Source organism: Lates calcarifer, linkage group LG12 (assembly GCF_001640805.2).
Source record: "Lates calcarifer isolate ASB-BC8 linkage group LG12, TLL_Latcal_v3, whole genome shotgun sequence".
NCBI classification, from domain to species: Eukaryota; Metazoa; Chordata; class Actinopteri; family Centropomidae; genus Lates; species Lates calcarifer.
In genome coordinates, this window is record NC_066844.1 from 20,576,994 (window position 1) to 20,600,843 (window position 23,850).

The following is a 23,850-nucleotide window of genomic DNA, read 5'->3' on the forward strand; positions in this document are numbered from 1 at the left end:
GTGAAAACACTGAACCAACACAGCAGCGTTTCCCGCGTTACCCCCGGGAGCGCTCGTTTTTTTGTTTAGGACACACCGATTACTGAAGCCGGGTGGTATTTCTGAGTTTCTCTAATTACTTCTCCACCAGCGCCGTCCGAGGGAATCACTTTTTATTAAACTGGTAATACCAAGTAAGTTAACATGTTTTTCAAATGCAATGCCAGTTGTGTTTATTATTTTGGTTTAAATGTTGATGTGTGTGGATAGTCGTTTTATGTCGGATGAGAAATAGACATTCATCAAGCAACCCTCACAGGTCACATGGTGAGACGACGATGACGTTTTACGTATTGAGGAGGCGGAAGTTTTTTGTTTGTTTCTTTTTTTGATATATTGAAATGCAAAACAAGCAAAAAAAAAAAAAAAAAAGTTATTTTTACCATGCTATAAAACAAAGATAACCCGCCTACATATATTTCTAGGAAATATAAGAACAATTCAATTCAATTAACAACAATGAAATTAGGCTTTTTAAACATGTAAATGTATTTAGTTGTTTTATAAAAGTTAGTCATATATGACTGAATAAATAATATTTTTGTTGAAAACATAAACATAAACACAAAATGATCATTAATATGGTTGCTTGTTAGGGCACAAAAGTTAATCCAAACAAATGTTCACAAAGGGCTGCTCTAAAACAATTTCAGCCAGAAGACTTTAATTGAACTCAAGACTGGCAATTTAGTTTATTTTTCTAGATTTTTACACACAAATAATGCAGTCTGTTATATGGGTTAATGTCAAATTAAAGGAGCAAATGGACTCTCCATCATTTCACCGTGCAATGAAGATAATGAGGGAAAAGGACAGTTGCTCCCTCTAGTGTTTGAAAGTGTTGTTGCGCAATCATTCACTTAATGACATCTCACTGATTCCCCTGTCAGTTGTGTTGCACTTTTTTGGATGGAAAGAGTTGGTCTATACATTTGTGATTGTTTTAAGTTCCTGTTTTATGTGTATGTATTTTTGTAACATCAGAGATGTTTAAGCATAATCAGCTTCCACCTGTGCAGAGGTGTAATGAACCAGTATGTGAAAACATCTTTGTGTGTGTGTGTGTGTGTGTGTGTGTGTGTGTGTGTGGAACCACTTAGGGATGGTCCACTTATTGATATAAAATATGGACTAGGCTTTGTCATTAGGCATTAGGTGTCCCCTGAAACAGCCTCTGTTGATCTGTCTAGACACGGAAGCATTCATACCAACAGTGGGGCTGCACAGGGTTGAGCCTTGGTCACATTTCATTTAGCTGGATTTCTCATCACAATACTGCACATGATCAAAGCCCAGAGGCTTGACATGTCTCCCCCGCCAGACTTATATGTAAAGTGATGTCTTTGTCCACCATAAAGAAATTATTTTGCATGTAGTCTGAGCTAAAATGCTGCCATGGCTAGACGACACTGTATGTGTTGGTATCTTTGAACAGGTTTTGTGTTTTTTTTTTTTTTTCCAATTTACAGAGATTGTGTCTGAACATAATGCCTATCACTGTTTAGTACTTTTTTCTTGCCACTAGTACGCATCCGAAAGAGTTGTTTACTCACAGATTTGAAATAATCTATAAGGACATTGTTAATCAGGAAACAAGCATTCTTTTAGAAGATTTACACCAAACATTTATCCTGGTGAAAGTCACAACTGAAAGTTTCCTACTGTCCCACTTTAGTGAGAGTGCTGTGTTTGCGGTAACATGCAAATCAAATGACCAACAAACAGAGGGAATAAGGATCACTGGCAAATACGAGGAAATTTTGTTTAAGCCTTGTGAATACATTGACTGACTGCTATACTTGCTGTGTTCATGAACTGATTTGACTGTCTGGTCTGAATTCAACTGGCTTTTTACAAACCAGATGGTTTTATTGATCTGACTTTTGGTCAATCACAAAACACAATCCTCATTTTCTGTGAGTTAGTGCTAGAAAAGAAAAAGCTTGAGAGTGACAACAGGGAGGTTAGGTCAGGTGTTTATATAACTGGTAAACAGACAAATTTAACTGTGTTTTAAAGCAATTAATGTGATTATTTCCTACTTTTAAAAATTATTTTTGAAAAGCTGTGCAATACATTGTAAAATGTGCCCAAAAATATTCCTGGAAAGTGTACAGTTGTAAAACAGTGGTAAAATATTTGTCAGAAGTATAGCTCCTAAATTTAATCTTCATCCCAGATATTCACTAAACTGCTGGAACAATACTGTTAAGATACTATACAGTAGAGACTAAAGAGGAATGAAGCTAACTGTTGACTATTTGTGGTATGTTAAGTCAGGTGCTCTGTGGGATGGATTTATTTCCCCATGAACTCTGCTGTTAGCACATGAGGGGTCACATGTAGTGCAGCCTGAACAGTCTCACAGGCATGAGACAACATCAGAGAGAAAAGGACCAAGCACTGTGATAACAGAGTTCATAATGACTCTGTCTTTAGAGTGAAGCAGTAAGCCAAGTACTTAATCGTCTCCTCTCTGTTTTAGTTTATACACATTTTTCAAAAACAGCGAACAAAAAGGGAAAAAGTAAATAACAAATTCATAGGTAAAAATATAAATCATTACTCACACACCTTTTATAACTTTATATGAATGAATGAATAAAAATATGGCATTTGTAGCCAGAATCATTATTAATACATTAACATAATATGTTAATGTATTATGAATATTAGAGTGAATGCCCTGATGTTCATTCCCGCCTCATTTATGCTTTCATATTATAATATCTCTCATGCTATAACATAGTATAACCATGTACAATGCTTTAGACAAATACCATACAACTCTACAACATTACTCTTCTTTATTATACAATAACTAATCAGTGGATTGCCTACTGGTCTCTACATGACAAACTTAAATGTTGCTTTTCAACAGAACATAGTGATTAGAGTCAGGCCATCAGGGTAACATACATAATTAATTGTGATGTATCAATGATATCCTGTTTCAGGATTTATTGACATGATTTGCTTTATGTTACTTGAAGATGCTACATGTGAGATGTTTTATCACAAAACACAGAACACAGTCAGAGAAAAAAAAAATTGTTGTTAAAATTGATGCGTGTTTATATCCAATAACAGGATATTTTCTTGGTGAAAACTGGTTTTAGTTTTTAGTCCTTTCCAGAATCAATTAGCTCTTTTCCTCTAAATGTTTTCTCGTCCCCATCTGAATGAAACTTTGGATCATTAAAGAGGATGTGTCTCATAAACCGAGCACGGGTGCATCTGCGTTGCTGTGAGCGCAGATTCTTAGAGCTGCCACAGCCCGAGGTGGATGGCAGAATACGGAGGAATGGCTGAGGAAATAAAAGGATGCCATTGATCTCGCATCCACACACTCATCTTGTGACGGCCACGCACACATAGCTGTAAGGTCATACGTCAAACACAGGCATGACTCTGGCTTTGCTCACAGTTCTCACTGCTCTCCATCCTAAAGCAGGCACCATGTACAACATTAACATTCATACTGTGCAGGAAGCATCCATTGATTTTCCAATAATGCACTTAGAAAATATTGTCCTACTTGAGGGACGTCTGTTATTTTGTGTTCACTTGAATTATTTACATGCACTTTATCCATTTTTGTCTGTATTAGATTAATGTACAATTTCCTGAGGCACTTTATTGGAGATATTGTACTTACTGTATGACATGTAGCATCAGAATCAGAATAAGGCTGTGGAAAACACACCGTGACACATATAAGATAAAAACATTGTTAGCCCTGGTGAGAATATAAAATTAACCAGTCAACAGCTATGAGTGAAAACAACTATTCTGGTAATTCATTACAATAGTTAACCAAACATCACTTGAAGGGGGTGGTGCCAGTTTACAGACTCACAATGATGTCAGAGGTGAGAAGAAATTTTATGGTAATTCAGGTCCGAGGCCCTCTTAAAGAGAGTGAGGGGATATTTCTTAAGTCTCTCTGGGAGTTGCGTTGGGGTTCAGGACTTGCCGGGTGAGGATCAGGGCTCAGAGAGAGGACACAGACTTAACAGACACAGGATGAGGACTCTGGCACTGGTGCTGCTGGTTTTGGCTTTTACATCTGCCAGTGCAATAAGTGAGTACATCTGACCTTATTGAAAACCAATATTTAATCAGGCGTATGATTTTATGTCAATTCTCCTGGTAGACTCTAAGTTCTGAAAAAAAGTAAAACAACTTTTCAGTGTATTTTTTCCCATGAGAAATAAACCTGCCTGAAAGATTTTGTAGAACTTTTTTTTCACAGTTCAACTACACTAAACTGTGTTTTTATATCTTGTTTGACACTACTACAAAATATCTAAAACAAAAGAAACTTCAGTGGAGGAAAGTGGAATTGTCTGAACCCAGAGGTTGTTTTGTTTGAGAGAAACAAAGTTTGAAAGCTGAAAAATTAAAGTTTTTTTGCTGTGTGAAATGTTAAAAACTTTGTACCAACACCAGGGAAATGTAATTACCATGTCTAATGTAAATCAACACATTTGTGCTTTCCATTAATGACAAGCTCATGTCTGGATCTCTGAGTTAGTATTTCTTTGTTTGGACAACAAATTGAGCAACGAATGGATTCAACGCTTGTTTCACACTAGCACACTCCACACTCTGTTAAACAGCCTGAAGATGTACAAACTTTTACGTGGCAATTTTATGCGATTAAACTATTTCTTATGCCAATTTTCCAAGGTATGTGCTATAATTGAGAAAACTCTCTTTCTTTTCTTATCCGAAAATCATTAGACATGTTTTACCAAGGGTATTTTAAATGATAACATAAAAAAAGATCCCTAAGTCTCACTATCACACACACACACACACACACACACACACACACACTGAGAAAAAAAAAGAGTGAGCCAGACCCTGGGATCTCTCATTCCTCTCACTGGGATTACTGATGTTGCTGCTCAGCTGATAGTCACATGAAAGGGATTGAGGGAGATTGCAGGTCGTGTGACTCCCACCACCAAAGAACCCTGACACACCTCAACCCCCCCCAATACCAAAAACATGGAGCTGCTCTCTTCAAACATTAACTATTAACTACACTGACAAACAAAAGTAAATGTATATTTTTGCGGCTAAGGCATTGGATTTGAAGATAAAACAGCTTCTCATTTTTTTTGCTTAAATGAAAACTCTCAATTACTTCATGTATGGGTTGCTGATGATACGATGTGTTGCATAATGTAGCTGTTTTCCTGAATAGTTTGTTATACTCCTCACAGAGCCTAGAAGTCAGTTCACACAGTACCGCTCATGGAACTCGCGGATGTATCCTGTGTGGAGGGATGGAGACCCGAGGTTCAGAAACTGTTGGTCTGGTAAGCTTCCACTTTTCTGTTTTTTCAGACAGAAAAGAAACGTTCTGATTTCTTTATGTCAGTTTGTCTAAAGGTTTTAAATTGTATGTAATCTTCTTTCCAGGTGGTGAAGTAACCTTTGACCTTAAAAATGATGCCCCTACTCTTACTGGAGCAAGAGCAACCTTCAATATTAATCTAAATTTCCCGCCAAATCAGACAGTGCTCCCTGACGGGCAGGTGGTCTGGGCGCGTAACTGCACCGTCGACGGTAAGAGAACTTTTGCAGCCATGACACTGAGGAAGGGAGGGACCATAGCTTATTATACAACCTATTGTGATGTCATTATTTTCATTAATATTCAAAATCACCAGCAGTAACAGGAAGTTATGAATGGATAAGTGATAATTTCAACAACAAAATGATCTCCATTAGGTAACATTTTGTCTTTTTGCAGCAGTTAGGAGTACAATGTTTCTCCTGGATTGACATTTGTTTGTGAATAGTAACTTACAGACATTTTAATCAATGTTAAACCCCTGCCAATATATTTTAATGAATAAACCAATGTGATTTTGAAACTTTTTTAGTTTCATTATGATAGAACAAAAGATAATATGTTATTTTATTTCACCTCATCTTAGTGTTCTGTTCACATGTTTTTTAATATATTGATGTATGATCTATGACTGTCATCTTTTTCAGGACAAGAGTATCAGGAGGGTCAGGCTGTGTATCCTGACCAGGGCACTGAGCAGATGGGGCTTTTCCCAGACGGCACACCGTTCACCAGGAGCCAGAACAAGAAACCTCGCTATGTGTTTGTGTGGAAGACATGGGGTAAGGATATTGAAAGTGTTGCTCATGTACTGTAAGATGAAAATGACATCTGGAGTGTCTCCAACATGCGTGAATTAACAGAATTGTGCACTGTTTACCAGTCTACTGTAAATCAACCCATTGTTGCTGTATTCAAGGGCGTTACTGGCAGGTGGCAGATGGACCATCCTCCTCCCTCACCATTGGTACAGATAATGTCCCCCTGGGTTCCTACAGCATGGAGGTTGTCATCTATCACTGTCGCGGCAGAAACAGGTTCATCCCACTTGGCTATGCCTCCTCAGTCTTCACCATCACAGGTAACCCACCTCATAATTTCTGACCCAACTTAAGTAAAGTTATTTTACAGTTAATTGTATTTCTTTAACAATCCCCATCATAATGGCTTTGCATTTTTTGCTCTGTCATCAGACCAGGTTCCATTCACCATATCACTTGCCCAAGTCAACGATGTAAACCAGGATGACCAGAACTTCATCCAGAACCGAGCCATTGCTTTTAGTGTCAACCTGCATGATCCCAGCCAGTATCTTAACAGCGCTGACATCAGCTTCAGCTGGGATTTTGGTGACAGCACTGGGACTCTGATCTCCAGAGAGCGCACTGTCACACACACATACCTTGCTGTCGGGACCTTCAAACCTCAGGTAGTCCTGATGGCAAGCATCCCCAATGGCTGTGGAAACCCCACTGCAGGTGAGATTTTACACTCATCATTTCTTTGTTTGTTTTTTTATATTTAATAAAAATGCAGTCCTACATGATGTCTGAATTCAGTTTTATTCAGTTTTGATTTGATTTTTAACTTCTCTTCCAGTGGTTCCTATTGATGCCTCTGCTGCTCCAGCAGTAGTTGTGATGCCCTCCACCTCTGCAGCTGTCCCAGCAGTACCAGCTGAGGGAGGAGATGCCATTGCTTTGGATGTTCCTGCTTCTGTGCAGCCAGATGACGCAGCCACAAATGCAGAGGATGGAGAAGCAGTCGTCAATACAGGCACAGATGTGGTAGAGGTTGCCTCAGTAGCACCTGCAGGAGTTGATGCAGCTGTTGTTCCAGAAGAACAAGATCCTGCCAACGCCGCTGCTGAAGGAGATGCTGCTGCAGAGGAGACAGATGCTGCAGCAGGAGAAGTGGTGCCTGCAGCTGAAGAGGCAGTAGATGCTGATATAGCTGCTGCTGCAGATGAAACCGCAGTGGTGGCAGATGCAGCTGCAGAAGATGTGCCTGTGATTGATGCTGCTGCTGCTTCAGTTGCCCCTGTTGCAGAGGGAGAGGAAGCTGTAGAGCAAGAAGTTGATGGTGATGCTGCCGCTGCAGATGCTGCTGCTGCCACTGATGCAGATGCTGCTGCAGATGCTGCTGCTGATGCTGCCACTATTGATGTAGCCGCTGAGGCTGCTGCTGCTGATCCTGCTGAAGCTGATGCTGCTGCAGCAGATGCTGCCATTGATGCTGCTGCAGATGCTGCTGCCGCTGACGCTGCCACTGTTGATGCAGCCGCTGCTGCAGATGCTGCTGCTGCAGATGCTGCTGATGATGCTGCTGCAGTTGCTGCTGCAGATGCTGCTGCTGCAGATGCTGCTGCTGAGGTTGTCCAAGCTGAAACAGAGGCCCCTGCTGAAAACGTTGTTGCTCCCGCTGCCACTGAGGCCACAGCTGTAGAGGAGGCAGCACTGGTTGAAGCTGCAGCTGATACTGAGGCTGAAGTACTGGAAACTGAGAATGAAGTTGCAGCTACTGCAGCTGCTGCAGGTGAGCATTTACTGTAAACCAAAATAAGTACACACTAAATAAAAAGACTCCTCCTGTAACAGAGTATTATGATAAACTTTCTCTTGTTTTCTAGAACAACCAGCAGGTGAGGAGGAGGCTGCTCCAGCTGAAGGTGAAGTTCAAGTTGAAGTGGAAACAGATCCAGCACAAGTTGCCCTCGTTGTGGCTAAAAGACAAGCACCAGAGCTGACAGCTGACTGCATGGTCTACCGTTACGGCTCCCTCGCCACCTCTTTAGATGTCGTCCGTAAGTAGTTTTCGTTTTGGTTTTATGGCAGTTTGGTTACTAACTGATAATACTGAGTTTTAATAGAAACAGTATAGTTTAACAGTGTTTAAATCTCTCTTTCTCCATCTTCCATCCCTGCAGAGGGTATTGAAAGTGTAGAGATTGTTCAGGTGTCCAACGTTGTGTCAATGGCGACTGAGTTGGATCAAAATGCTGTGGATGTCACCATTTCCTGTCAGGGAAGGTGGGTAGTAATGTTCAGTGAGTAATTACATTAGCTAGTTTAAAGGTAGTACAGTTGTTGTTTGTCGATTGTTAATTTATCTCACTTTAGAATTACACAACTCAGACATTTTCTCCTCATTCAAACTTAAATCCCATCACTAATGACAGTAAGACAGAATATCCAAAATGTTGTACTGCAGCTGTTCGACAAATGTAAGGATTAAAAGTCAAGCCTGGAAATGGAAATAAAGTGGCTCCAATTCAATATCTAGAGCACACAGGGAGGGTCAAGAGGTTCACTTACTGCTCAGCTTACCATTAGAGGTGTATTGATTTGGTCCTGTCTTGATGTTCTTTGTAATTAATGCAATGCTCAATCTCCTGTTCAGGCTGCATGGAAACTGTGTCATATAATTTTCATAGTCACAAAAAAGCTGAGTTAAGTTTATAATATGCACTCATTATTGGTCTTTTTGCCACTTCATCTCTCATTCTCAACTATCCTTCCCTCAGTCTACCAAGTGAGGTCTGCACAGTCATCTCAGATGCTGACTGTATCACACCCGTAGAAACCGTCTGTAATGCAGCCTCACCCTCTCCAGACTGTCAGATGATCCTTCGTCAGTTCTTCAATGACTCTGGAGTATTTTGCATCAATGTCTCTCTGACTAATGATGTCAGTCTTGCTGTGGCGAGTGCTAGAGTCAGTGTAACAGTAGGTGAGTAAAAATGAAGAAAAATTAATTAATAGCCACTAAAATAACCTAATCTATAGGTTAACCTATCCCATTCATATAATGTTCTTCAATTACAGCCTCAGGTGGTTCCCCAGCTGGAACTGCTGCTACAGTCCTGGGTGTCATGGTTCTCGCCTGTGTCGTCTGTTGTATTGGCCTGATGTACAGGTGAGTGCCCAGTTTATGAACCTCACTGAATTTGTGGCCAAAATTATTTAAAAAACTAAAACAAAACTCAACAATGAAAAATAAGTTGCAAACAAAGGTACTGTAATTATGCTCTCATTATCCTGGTGTCAGTCCCAAGTTTCCTTTACTGGTGCATCAATATTTTCTCTTTCATAATGTGATCCCATTTTAACATGGGTCTCATAGACAATTTTCACGTGGAATGTTTGCATGGTTCATGTTGTCATAGCAGGAAAACGCACAGGTAATGACGTTAATACTGACTCAATTCCATTTATGTGTCAGTACGCCAACATGCACAACATCAAAACATAATTTGAACTGACGAGTAGAAGTAAATCATCAGCAGCATGTCATGTATATACAATATTATGAAGTGTAAAGGTCCAGAGACTGATCTCTGAGGAACACCCAATCTGACAGCTTCCTGATCAGCAACAATACAAACATGACTAAGAGTCTACAGCCATGTTAGAGGCTCTGTCTGCCCAACAGCGCTGTAAGCTAACATCAGTATGCTAATGCATTCAACATGACTATGTTATGATGATGTTTAGCAGTTCATATTCACTAGGTTCGTCATCTTAGTGTGTTACCATGGTAACATTTACTAATGTTAGGTATTTGGTCACAAAGCAAAGTATTGAACAAAGACAAATTTTGACGTGTTATGGGATCATCAAAGTCATTACATTTCATCTTGAAGGGAACAAAAACATCTGTATGAGATTGCATCGCATCCATCCAAAAGCTGTCAACACGTTTCCATCACAACCACAAATATCAACTTCACGGTGGTGCTAGAAGAAAAGTCAGAGGATCAGTAAAGGAAACATACCCACATATACTAATGCATTTCACCTCACCTGTCTCACCTGTTCCATGTGTCAGGCGGTTCAAGCAGTACCAGCCACTGAGAGAAGACCACGGTGTCAGTAATGGAGGCAGCTCGGGAGTGACATCAGTGCCTTTGTTGTTGTGGAACTTGCTGAGCCGACAGTCACCGGGAGAAAGTCGTCCACTTCTTCAGGGGAGGATTGTGTGAATATCTTCATCAGCTCAGGCACCCAACATCCACAACATTTGCTAATACACCGGCTTTATACATATAACACTCTGTAGTAATATTGTAACTCCCAGTCAATGTATTAAACAAGAACCGAGTTAAGTGATCCAGCCCCATGTACGACAAGATTTGTAGGAACAGAAAGGAGTCACATGTGTAATAAAAGAGTGTAATAAAAATGTTGAAACATTTTTCAAGGAAAATTATATTTATTTTGACCTACATTATTTTTTATTAGTTGGCACTGATAGTTTATAGAAGCCATAACCTATTCTCTCATTTGTGGCCTACTTATACTAAACCAATTTGAAAATCAATGTTAACACATTTCAGTTCAATTTCTTTACAATGTAATTTAACTCATATGCCACAGAACATTATCATGTTTGCTACCCTGAAATGAATAAAATGGAACTTCATCACCATCATGTATACTGCATTAATTTCTAGTAACTGGAATAACTGGACACCCATGATACAGGTGTTTGTAGTTCTTAATCGGTGTGCCAGTATGAAAGCTTTGGTAAAGACAGAAACAATGACACTCAGCTAAAGAACTGGAGCTGATGCTATTTGTATGAATCTGGATGTCCAATTAATGGTAGGAAGAAAGAGAGGACCACAGAAATAATGTTAGCTAAACTGAGGTTGGTAGCCTTCAGGTCTGAGAGACGGTGGCAGAAAAAGAGGAGTGAACATGGAACCAAAACTGCACAAAAAAGAAAAAGATATGGAAAAGTCTCTGGTAAGTAAGAGGAAACACGAGAGAAAGGGAGAGCGACAGAGAAAGAGAGCTAACGTGCTCAAAGTTTGAGACCAGTTAGTTATTTTTCTTTTTATGTGTGTTTTCTAACCCCATTTAAAAATTTCTCAGAATTTTAACTCTTTAATTCTTTTGAAATGTTCTTCCTGTTTAGCTAGATGCTGTATAGTAATACAAGGGACAAAAATGATCAGAATTATCAGCTTTTCAGCAAGTGGCCTTTAGATTTGAGATTTTGAGTGATTTTAGACAAAATACCAACACGTAGCATTCAGAGATTGTGTCCTAAACATAATATACAGTACAATATTCTAAAAACAGAAAAAGAGCAAACTACAACTTTATGTGCAACCATATCTTGAACATCTGGATCAGCACAGCCTCAGCAGGCATTTAGATGCAACAGAGATGTGGTCAGGTTGGGGTGTGGTCAGAGGAACACTACAGCTGAGTGTGCCAAAAAAAAAAAAAAAAAAAAAAAATTTACCATCACGTGCCCCTCTCTGCTCAGTGAAAATGATTTACTACTGTGTTGCAGGCTACTTTCATGCACTGAGCTGACAAAGAGCTGCTAACATGCACATTGTATGACACACTGCAATGCAGGAAAAGAAGGCTGACATCACTGCAGCAAAATCGTTAATAGAAGAGGTTATGACCACAACAGGAACAAAGATGTGGACTGATGGGAAACTAAAGGAAAGATGTCTCTTGATAAAATGGTCAGCAAAGTCCAAAGTAAAAGCTATTTTTTGTGAAGGCTGTTGCAGTAATATCAGTTTTTATTGATTCTAAAACTTCATGTACAGTATTTATGACCTTGTGGGGAAAAAAGAGCCATCTAGTTCTCTGTGCAGCAAAATATGAGATGAGACAGGTACAAACTGTGCACCTTTCTCAACAATACTATGAGATTTCACAAGGCAATTTGTAATGGTTTTATCCATGCATATTATCCACCCCACTATGTCCTTTCTCTGTCTCTCTCCATTTACTTACATACTTAAGTATTCCAAATGAATATCCCTCCAAACTGCAGTGCTCCATTACAGTAATTACCAAACACAGCAGTAAATCACCCTCCACTGTTAACATGTCTCTCGGCCACATGTACCGAGTGCTACAAAGCCATTGCTGATCACTTCATGCGTGCTCTGTAACCAAGACAGAACCCAACAGCTCTGCTGGGAGGTCATCATTTTTCACAGATGATCTCTATCTTGGCCCTGACAGCCCTTCCGGATCCTACCAGCCCTGCAGCTTTTTATAGGTCACAGCATCCTCACCATTTGTCCCAGTATAAAAGCAGAGCAGCATTATTTAGCAGATTACCTTTTCTTAATTTTTTGATCCTACTCTGGGGCAAGAAAGTAGAGATGAGTCATGAGACACCTTATTGCCAACCACTCCCTAGTAACAGATCTAAAAGTGATGCAGTTTCCTTCATTTGTCCTCCACAATGCAGAGTCCTCAAGGATGTAGTGATAAGTCTCACTGCAGCCCACAATCAGCATACAGAGAATAATTTCCGGTCACCTCTTGCCTAAACCTATAATCTATATCTATCTATAATTTTTTTTTTTTTTTTTTTTAACATTGTTAATAACATCTGTCATATGTATCACATGATACTGTAACTTGAATTAAACCTCTAGGTGTAGAATTTGAACACATTCAAATTTGGCACCACCCTGCGGTTGTACCAAAAAAAAGTGCACCACTAAAAGTGTCAGTATGCATTAAAAGAAGTGTAGCCGCATCCAAAAACCCCATCCCCCTAACATGACAGGTTTTATCCAATGATTTTTGTAACCCTCTGAAACAGTCAGTCTATCATTCACACTCAGCAATTTGCTAGTTGTGTAGAGGTGAGAAAAAAAGCCTGTTTTTTTTCACTGTTCATTCCATAACTTTGAGGTTACAGTTGAGCACAACACCATGAATACCTTTTAGCAGAGAACAAAAATGTGCAGCATTATTCACGTTTGAACAATACTACATCTTGCCTACCAGAGTATTCATTGTATTCAGAGTATTCATATATGTCATTCAGAGAAAAGTTTGATTTCAAAAAGATGCATTGGTGAAATAACATAAAAATGTTCTAATACAGCAAGATAAAGTGAACACATGATACATTTACTCTTTTGTAATAATGTGGTTTGCAGCTCTGCTTCCAGAGACCACACCCAACACTTGATCTCCACATAGGAAATTAAGTTTAAGTGTTTAATTTAGTTTTCCTATTTTAATTAAATTCCAACACAACATGTTTATAGCCTATTTTCCCATATAGCAGATATATCTAAATGCCTATTTAGTTTTGAAACATGACACACATACTATGAGTTCAATGTGTGGAAATGGGAGCAGATATTCTAGCCTGACGCTGTCAAAGACACATGATTGAGTTATGGCCCCTGTGGGGATTCTCCAAGAACCTGAAGGATCAATTGCTAATGGTGACATCTGGCTGTGGGTTAGTATTACTGATATAGTCCAGTCAAAAGTCATTGAGTTGTATGTTTTTGCATATGCCTGTGTGCCTGACATAAATACTGTTAATTAGAGAGCAGATATGCAGGCATCATTTAAATGCTGATATTAAACTGTGAAAGGCCATATGAGCATGTTGGAGCAGGAGCTGGAAAAATAATAGAAAGGGAGATGTGCTCTGAGCAGAGAGAGTGAGACAGAGGGTGAGACAAGAGGGTGAGGGAGGGAGAGCAGAGAGTTACTGACCATAAAGCAGGTTGATTAGATTATAGAGCAAAGACTAACATGAGCCATTTATTACACAGAAAGCCAGATCTCAGCAGCAACAGCCATTGCAATCCTAGAAGGAACAAAGCCAAGTGAATGTTTATGAATGGCAAACTGAAAAAGAGTTTGCTATGTTTTTACTACAGTGTGTAACAGATGCTCCATTAAAAAGAGGAAACCCAAAAAAAACTTCATTAGCGCTGTGTTGAGCACAGGTTGGAATGAAAGCTGCTGAAAGATGTGTAACAATGTGCATGTAGCTGACAGAGAGAAAATATGACACAACATGTTACATTTGGTTGTGTGTCGCATTAGCTATAAGAGAGCATAAATAGACAGGATTAAAGGTACCAAGCATCACTGGGGACACAAAGGGAAGACGGTGCCACACCCAGTCGACACAGAGCATGCTTAGAATTACGTCAACTTTATGCTGGGTTGGTAGCCTGTCTCCAGACTCCAATTAAAATGACTATAGACCTTACATACTCATACACACATATACACACAAAACCTGAGAGTGAGAATCCTCACTGTGAGAATCCTCACTGACACAATGCATTCCCTAATCCCAGCCTTAACCATCCCAACTAAATGCTTAACCCCAGCCCTTTCCCTAACCCTAACCTAAACATAATTCTAACAGTCTGCAGAGAGATTTGAGGGTGCAGCCTCACAGAATATAACTTACATTAATGTTACATTATTACCCAAGAATTTAAGCCATTGTTCATACTTGTATATGTAAAAATCTCCCAACAATATACAGAAAATGTTGAGGAGCATGGAATAGCACTAGGACTCTGCTTTATTCTTATCATGTCATCTGGCTGTAAAGCTTAATGCTTCTCTGTTTTTCAGCCATGCAGTTACACTTCACACTCACTGCAAATCTTTTCATTCAATTTTAGCTTATTTCTACCCTCTATTGCTTAGTTTTGTTATATATCTTGCCTTAATGTCTTTTTATGTCTTATGCAAAGTTCTCTGAATTGTGTTGTTGTGGAAAGGTACAAAATAAATAAACTGGCCTTCCCTCCAAAGAGAAGTTCAGTAATTCACTGTTGACAGTTTTAAAGCAGAGTCTTGTTTGTCCCTGGATGGAGCAAATTTAACTGATGTCTGAGAGAAACTGAGAGAAACGTGGTCCTATAAAGTTTGGCAATGTGAATGTTGTGCATTTATAGGTTGGTTACATGCAGCCACAGCTAATTAAATGAAAAGTTGACACTGGCTTCCTAATAACTGATGCTGGATAAGTCATTGAGTTCATGCCCCCGCTATAACAACACTTGTTACTCTGTGACACCTCCCATCTTTAAGTTTTGACTCTACTGGTACATCACCTGCATCAAAAACCCACTGTGCATGGAAAATATCTAGAGCTATTTGACAACTCGGACTCTAACAAGGATTACTGGATCTAGTGCATTTGAAAAGGATAGAATAACTGCAGAGTCATGGCTCTGTCCCAGATGCCCAGAATATCAATAAAGTATTCCATTACTGTAAAAGGAGAGAGACAGAGGGGAGAGAGGGAGGGAGACAAATGGAAGGGGGAAAAAAAGAATCAAATCAATGTATCCATGTGATTCAATTTAGGCTACAATTTCACATTTTCTTATTGGAGACTAGGTAACAGAATCCTTGTATTTGATAGTTAAGAACACTAAAGCGGCTATCAAGAGGAAATCCTATGCAGTATGCAGGAATTATGTTGGAGAGACAACAATCAAAACTGGCCAACTGACTGACTGACTGAGCAAGCACCGGTGCAAAGTGTCAATGAGGGCATAAATCAGAGAGGCGAGGAGGGGTGGGCGTAGGGAGACATCCTTAGTTATCAAAGGAGTAATGTGGAAGCTAGTCTGGCTTCCTGCCAAGTGCTCTGGTTAAAAGGGTGAGACTGTCAAGACAGAAAGTAAGACAGAGCGCCGGTGAAATCACACAGAGAGGCAGAGTCTGTCTCTGAAGGGTAGGGAGTGGCCAAAGCTTGTATGCTGATGAGTGATTGAAAAAGGAAGGGTTCGCGTGGGTGGGGTGAGGAGAAAAAAGGGAGGGGGAGCCGTGAGGATGATGGGATAGCCAGCTCGAGTGCATAAAAACCCCCAGCAGTCTTCAGTCTGATGTCCTGTTGCTTGACGAGCATCACTAAGCCTCCAGCTCTCTCCATCTTTTCCACAGCGACAGAGAACAGAATAAGACCAACCATGAGCCACTCTTCGGTGCACAGCTCCACTTCCTACAGGCGCACTTTTGGAAGCCCACACCCCATCTCCATGTCCTCCTACTCCTCTGTGTCCTCCCGTATGCCCCTATCTGGGGGGCGCTACATGCGTTCAGTGTCACCTGTGGTGGCATCCCGCTCCACCACCTACCACCAACAGCGTTCCCGCCCCAGCGCTCAGCCCCCTCGCCTCACCTATGACAAGGTGGACTTCACCCTGGCTGAAGCCATCAACCAGGAGTTCCTGACCACCCGCAGCAACGAGAAGGCTGAGCTGCAGGAGTTGAACGACCGCTTTGCCAGCTTCATCGAGAAGGTGCGGTACCTGGAGCAGCAGAACGGTGCGCTGCAGCAGGAGCTCAACCAGTTCAAGGGCCAGCAGCAGCATGGCCAGCCCAACCGTGCCTCCGAGATCTTTCAGGAGGAGCTGAGGGAGCTGCGGCGCCAGATGGATGCCATCGGCAAGGAGAGGGACCAGTACCAGCTGGAGAGGGACAACCTGGCTGAAGACCTTTCCCTGCTCAAGCAGAGGTTGGTACCAGCCTGATGAGATAAGAAAGAAAAGCGTAACTTAAAGATCAGTTGCATGATTGGAATGTGGATTGGGATAAACAGATACAGACAAATAGAGACACGAGTAGATAGATGGTTTGTGCATAGGTGGTATCATAAGATATTTTGGCTGAAGGATAGAGTAAGAATACAACAGAAAAGTTTGAGGAATTGTTTATCCTTGTCTGACAAAAAATATAGAACCATACAACACATAGAGCTACAGAGAGAGATGCAACTTGTCCAATGTCATACAATCCCACTTTTTCTCTCCTCTTGATTCCACATCGTCTTATTGTGGGTTTAGCAGTTATATATATTAAGCCATAAGTGTGGGCTACTGTGCTAACCACCAATGCCACCGTCACATCCTTCATTGACACAGCTGTAATATACTGTACATGGTCCCCTTTAAGCACAGAGAAGGTAAAGAGTCCCTAGGGGTCTCCCACTTGAGTCCAGTAAAGATGGTGATGTAGGGCGTGGCACATCAGCAGACCGGACACCACCGGGCGGTGGCGTGATACAGGACACTGCACCGCATTATGTGTATCAGACTGTTTCCATGTATGAGTGTACATGTTCACTGAATATCTTTTCTACTGGTCATTCTCCACAAATGTAAAGATTTAGATACGCGCACAATTATGTATGCACAAGGGGATACGAGATGGGAAAAGGAGGAGGATGGATGGACCAGACATGGGGTGGGGCCAGCTGAGGAGCAGGGAGGGAGAGTGAGAGAGGAAATGGGATGAGAGGAAGGGAGGTTGGATATCAGGCGTGGTGAGAACAGCGTCAGGAAAAATCAATGTGACTCAATGACTCCATTAGGTGTGTTTTGAGTGTCCCTCTGTACTGATGGGATGGTGCCAGAGACCCCATTAGGACAAAAGGGCCCTGTGTAACACAACATGAATTAAAGATGAGGGAGCAGGACCCACTCTGTGATGCTTTCCCCCACTAATCTACTTTACGTCCAGTCCGGGCATGACTTCTGTCTGACAGGCCAGATGGAGCTTCAGTCAAAAAAAAAGTTAGCAGAGAAGGAGCAAACTCATGTATTGTACATGGTGATATAATTTGTGATGAGTCATCGCAGCGACTCATGAATTGTAAGTGAGTTTTCCAAAGCGTTATGAAAAGAAGTCAGGGCTGAAATCGAATGAAACATGATTTCTCTTTTTCATTTCTTTGCTGATTTTTGAAGGAGCATCAAATGACATTTTGGCTCATGACAGTTCACAAGTGTCTGAGATGATGAAGCACATCCCACATACTGCATATGCTATATGACTGCCTTGCAAATGTCACTCTTATTACCTATATAGAACAGTTTTTGTCTCTTCACTGAATACAAGCCAATGTTATAACAAACATTTAAATCTCTAAAAAGAGGGGATAACCTTATTGAGTGTGTGTAGATGACCTTATTGAACTGTGGGGAAACCACATTAGTTGAAAGGACCAGCTGCTGATCCCACTGGGTGCACTCCCAAAACCCTTTTTACAGGACAGTGAATTAACAAATTGATCCAGAAAGCTTTTTGCCAGCTGATGCCCTGATGCAACCTTAGACAGGAAGGGTGTTCTTCAACACGTTCTTCTCTCTTTCCTTTTGTATAAAGGACATTCTCAGAGCCTGAAGGAAATCTCTTCATCTGTTTGATACATTGTGTCTCGCTCTTTGCCCTCAAGGTTGGATGAAGAAACCCAGAAGAGGGTAGATGCCGAAAATAACCTGGTTGCCTTCCGCAAGGTAAACACTCAGCTCACTGGGCCATGATTACCATATTGATTACAGTGTTCTCAGGCTCGGATAACAGGTCAAAATGAACAGCTTTGTTCCATCTTCAGCACTTCAATAATAATGTAATTGATCCAGAAAACTGCACAGGAAAATAATTTTTTTGAGGTACTTCCCCCCTCACCTCCAAATAGTTTATACAAGTGAAACAATTATAAATCAAATCTGTTTTAATTGCTGTTGATCAACATGACTGTTTTTGTCTTGTTGTCTGATGCCTTGCCAAATCATTGTGAATTATTACCTGGAGTTGAATTTTGAAGTATACCTACATACCTGAATATATAAATCTTTCCAGATTCTATGTCTCAAAACATTTCTATGCACTAACGGGAGCTTACAATGACCCTTTTACTACCTTAAAATAGATCACAGAATAACTCACAATAATGACAATAATAGATCATATGGATATCACAATTTTTGTAACTTACAACAATTTATGTTTGTGTCATATAAACAACCAGGATGTGGATGATGCCACACTGTCCCGTCTAGAGCTGGAAAGGAAGATTGAGTCTCTGATGGATGAGATTGAATTCCTTAAGAAGCTCCATGATGAGGTAAATGATGGTACCTCCTCTGCACATTGCTGTTTATTTTTTATTTTTTTTATTTTTTTTTTCATAAATGAAAAAGTAATTTCTTTCAGCAGTCACCCATCACAGTACGTTATCTAGAGAACCATAATGGCAGCACTCAATGTCTGTATGTGTATTTACCCCAAGGGAGTCACCAGTGGTCATGACAAACGAGGAGATGATCTGATTAGCCTGCCATGAGATCATCCCAGTGATCGGCTGACCAATAGGGCAAGAGTTTCTGTAGATGAGAGCTAGAATGATTTTTTGCAAGAATAACACTGGTAACACTGGCACTTTAACTTCTTAGAACCCAACGGGTCGTATAATGGTGTTTGGGTTAGAAGTTTAGGTTTTTAAAAAATTAGATTTTAGTCTGAATTTGAAGAGATCTGTACTAAGAGCTCATCTGTGAGAACAGGCAGTAATATCTACAAGGCAAGCAGTCAAAGAGTTTCAGAATATGGAAAAGCTCCTTTGAATGTCATCAGCATATATAGTTACTTCATTGTGCTGGAAACTAACTGAACGCTGTAGGATACAGATGGTGAGATACAGGGGGCTAAACCGGCTTCTTACACCTAAATACATTTTTCTGTTAAAGCGTGGACGGGTGGTGAATTTTTAAAAATGGTTGCCAATGTTTCTGCTTTGACTGTTAAGAGCTACTGACAATATTTTGTCGCTCTCTATCCATTCCTTTATTATCAGGAAATTCAGGACGTACAAGTGAGTGTCCAGACTCAGCAGCTGAAGATGGAGGTGGACAGCACCGCCAGGCCTGATTTAACTGCTGCTTTGAGAGACATCAGGGCTCAATATGAGACCATTGCCTTGAAGAACATGCAGGAGTCTGAGGACTGGTACAAGTCCAAGGTAGGCTGACAGACAGACAGATAATCACACAGGAAGCCACAAACACTTAATCGTTTGTTCATTCATGCGTACTTCATCTTTTATTCCCACAGTTTGCTGATTTGACTGAGTCTGCAAAGCGCAACACTGATGCTCTGAGGCAGGCCAAGCAGGAGGCCAATGAGTCCAGGAGGCAGATTCAGTCCCTTAACTGTGAAATTGATGCACTAAAGAACACGGTGAGGCCGATTACCACCTGTTGTTTTTCTATATTAATCTATTATTCAGTATTCCCAATGGGAAAATGGTTTCACATTTGTTATAGTGCTGTACTGTATGTGCTATTGTGTTTTTCAGAATGAAGCTCTGCTGAGGCAGATGCGTGAAATGGAGGACCAGTTTGGCAACGAGATTGCCAACTACCAGGACAATGTGGGCAGGCTGGAGGATGAGATCCGCCATCTGAAGGAGGAGATGGCTCGCCACCTTCGGGAGTACCAGGACCTCCTCAATGTTAAAATGGCTCTGGACATTGAGATCGCCACTTATCGTAAACTGCTGGAGGGAGAGGAGAGCAGGTGAGGGAGATCTTTCTGTATCTAAATTGTGAACTATAAATTTTGATTTAAATTTTTCATTTTTTTTTTCACCTTAGAGCTGCAAAATGTTATGTTTCTTCTGTGGTCAAATTTTTAATTTACATTATGTCAATTGTTTTCATAACATGCTAGTAACACTAAAAATGTCATATTCCTGTGTAGGATTACTGTCCCCATCTTAAATATTGGCATGAGCAATCACCTTGGAGATCGAGGTAAGCTGTACTTCTCTTTTTCCCAGATCAAACATAAGATGATAACACTCTCAGGCCTCCCTTTTACTTTTTAAATATACATCAAATAAATGTTGATGTGCTTGATTAGAGATGATTCAACTTTATATCTTAATCTTGAAAAAAGTAATTCAGAAAAGAAAAACATCTATTTTGTTGAATGCAAATGTATCTGAATGTAAAGAATCTCAGCAGCACTTTAATCTTACTTTTCATAGACTATGAACACACTCCAGACAGCGTGAGCAAGAGGACTGTGGTGATAAAGACAGTTGAGACTAGAGATGGAGAGGTACAATGACTCATACAAAAATGACAAAGCATAATGCAAAAATAACTAGTCTGATATTATTTGCATTATGGAAACTGTGAGGAACATAAGAGCTATTGTTGTTTATAAATATGAAAATGAATTCAAACTTATCTGAGTGTTTCTCCTCCATCAGGTGGTGAAGGAATCCAGGAGGGAGAAGGAGAGAGACTCTGGTCGCACTGATAGAACCGACAAGGACGACAAGGATGACAAGGATGACAAGGACGAATAGATGAAAACTGACAAGAAAATGTGAAGGCCAGTGCCATGATAGTGAAAAAAATACATGAAAAAAAGACAAAAAAATTAGAAAAGACAAACTCTGATCTATATAGTCCTCATTCCCTCTAGTTATGTGTTTATCCGTCTAGCAAAGAGTCTCTCAGTATAGGTGCAATGTTGAATAAATCCCTTTAGACAGTGTCACTTTGGTGCTATTTAAGCCACCCAACACTTGTGTCATCTGTAGGGCTACGCAAAACCACTTTATTAACATACCACCTGAGGCCTTGATTTACAGTGCAATCCCGTGGAATCCTTAGACGACCACACATTTGTAGCAGAGTGTTAAACTACAACCTAAAATAGGTAGTCTGAACGCAGGATTTTAGAAGTTTGTGTCGATAGATATGACTTACTTACAAACCTTCAGACACTGCCCTCTGGTCAACACACCTTAAAAGACAGACCAAGAAAAAAACACTAACATGTTTGCATTTGTTTTAGAAGCTTTGCTATCCTCTTATTGTGCAAATAACCAAAGACATGGACCTTTAATAAACTTGTAACACACAGGAAATGTTGACAGTGAAAATATGACACCAACTGAAAAGACTTTTGCTGAATGTGCTTTGCAGTGCTGTGTGTATCTGGCACGACTGATGAATGAATATGTAAGTGCAAATAAAGTTAATTGGAGCAGATCTGTCTTGTGTTGTCTTGTCTGTCTGCATAATTAATTCTAGTCAGCACAACAGCTGGCCACATCTGTATTTTTTTGCTGCTGACCCAACAGCGCAAAGGTCTCATTTATATGTCTGTCTTACTGTGCATGACAGGCATGCCCCATAGACCAGTTCATCATTCATAAAATTCAGTTTGATAATGATAGGCATTGGCATACATTAATTACAACAATAATGATAATGACTAGATGTTAAAATAATAATGAAATGCTGGGGATATATATACTAAACAAGAATAACAATGTCGTGCAGCAGGAACAGTGGAGAACATGGCTTTTATATGCATCATTATGCTGAATAATAATAGCCTGCTATCTCCATATATGTAATTTCACTCTATGAAGATGGCTGCTCACTCCTACCTTCCCCTACATCCTCACAGCAGAGGATAAATGTGCTGACCAAAGATATTATGGCATTTCTCAGGAGCAGGGCCTAATTTGAGTCTCTGGACTGTCAAGCTGTTTCACCATTCCTTTATACTGACGGGCCCAACATGATACATGGCAATGCAATAATGCAATGTCCTAGAGAAAAGCTGATTGTATTTAGCTTCCAGTATTTCTGTAAGGCATGAGTGGGACTTACTGTAGTATAGAGTTCAGTTTCACCCCTTCAATTGATCAGATAGGACAAGCTAAGCTGATCATAACTGTACAAGACGAGGAAAGCATTTATTGTATTGAAATACAACTCTAATGTGATGTACAAATCAAAACAAACACCAAGGACCTATTTACTGATTTTTATTATTTGTCAACATCTTTTAACTTCAGTTTGATTTAAAGATTCAATGTCCAATTCATACCTACCCATAAAACTGAGTTAATAACAAGTAAAAAATATATATAAAATTAACTGTTGGACAGAAAATGCAGCAGGACTGCACTTTTTTCTCACACTTGGAGTTTGATCTGAATAATATCGGTGTTTGTCTTCTGACCAGTTCAAATTTTACTGTCCGTGACATTCGATGGTGATTTCCAGATGGGGACAGAGAGAGTGTAGTGAGTGAGCTGATGTCATTATTGATGGTTTGGGTTTTCCTGAGGCAGCCAGTAACATACTCTGCATACTGAAAGCGGGTCTTTCTCTGTAATTTTTAAATCCACTTTGAAGCAGGTGACAGTCCCTGGCAGTCAAGTTGCTAAACCATACTGTGATCCATCCTCTTAGGATGTTCAGCCGTGCAGCGTAGAACTTGGTCAGGACTGTTTAGACCACATCTAGTGCACACTGCTATTATCACATATTCTTACCTTAGCTTTCTGGACACTCCCACTGTATTCTTAATTCAAATATCAAATTATATAAAAATATAATAAATATATTACTAATACTAATTTACATATTCAAGATTCAATCTAATCATTATGCATCATAAGATTACAGATGTTTTTTGTCTGTATGCTGCTCACAAAAAAAGTAATGTTTTTTAAAAAGTTGTATAAATGAATAAATAGTCATAAAAAGTCATAAAAATAAAACTACTTTCATGGTGGAGTGTAGAGGATGAATTCAATAGTCTCAAACCCTGAGGAAAGAAACTGCTCACAAGTCTTCTGATACCTGATACCCACCGTGTTGCTTGTCAGACAGCAGCAGGGTGAACAGGCTGTGGATGAGGTGGGTTTATCACCTCAGTAGATGGTTACCAATGATGTCCTGAGCAGTTTGATTCACCGGCTGCAGAGCAGCCATTTTGTGATGTTTCCAATTAGGATGCTCTCTGTTGCTCCTCTGTAACGGTTGACAAGAACTTGGCACAGGAGCTTAGTCCTCT

The 23,850-nt window shown here is 40.1% G+C and overlaps 2 protein-coding genes across 4 annotated transcripts; both read left to right on the plus strand.

Moving 5' to 3' along the window:
* The first annotated feature begins 73 nt into the window (after nucleotides 1-73).
* On the plus strand, nucleotides 74-10,834 carry LOC108898947 (melanocyte protein PMEL). 2 transcript variants are annotated; one of them, XM_051074446.1, is made up of 12 exons: nucleotides 74-173; nucleotides 5,274-5,369; nucleotides 5,473-5,619; nucleotides 6,055-6,189; nucleotides 6,327-6,488; nucleotides 6,601-6,885; nucleotides 7,007-7,942; nucleotides 8,037-8,210; nucleotides 8,334-8,436; nucleotides 8,931-9,136; nucleotides 9,232-9,322; nucleotides 10,235-10,834. In XM_051074446.1, the coding sequence occupies exons 2-12, from the start codon at nucleotides 5,318-5,320 to the stop codon at nucleotides 10,386-10,388; spliced, it is 2,445 nt and encodes an 814-aa protein (XP_050930403.1). In that variant the 5' UTR covers nucleotides 74-173; nucleotides 5,274-5,317; the 3' UTR covers nucleotides 10,389-10,834. The 2 variants fall into 2 exon arrangements, with proteins under 2 accessions (XP_050930403.1, XP_050930402.1); XM_051074445.1 differs by lacking the exon at nucleotides 74-173 and adding an exon at nucleotides 3,971-4,123.
* A 5,210-nt stretch (nucleotides 10,835-16,044) lies between these two features.
* On the plus strand, nucleotides 16,045-22,025 carry prph (peripherin). Of its 2 annotated transcripts, XM_018699141.2 has the most exons (9): nucleotides 16,048-16,693; nucleotides 18,413-18,473; nucleotides 18,989-19,084; nucleotides 19,814-19,978; nucleotides 20,071-20,196; nucleotides 20,315-20,535; nucleotides 20,719-20,771; nucleotides 21,008-21,081; nucleotides 21,236-22,025. In XM_018699141.2, the coding sequence occupies exons 1-9, from the start codon at nucleotides 16,062-16,064 to the stop codon at nucleotides 21,332-21,334; spliced, it is 1,527 nt and encodes a 508-aa protein (XP_018554657.1). In that variant the 5' UTR covers nucleotides 16,048-16,061; the 3' UTR covers nucleotides 21,335-22,025. The 2 variants fall into 2 exon arrangements, with proteins under 2 accessions (XP_050930629.1, XP_018554657.1); XM_051074672.1 differs by lacking the exon at nucleotides 21,008-21,081 and having other exon boundaries at nucleotides 16,045-16,693.
* The last annotated feature ends 1,825 nt before the right edge of the window (nucleotides 22,026-23,850 follow it).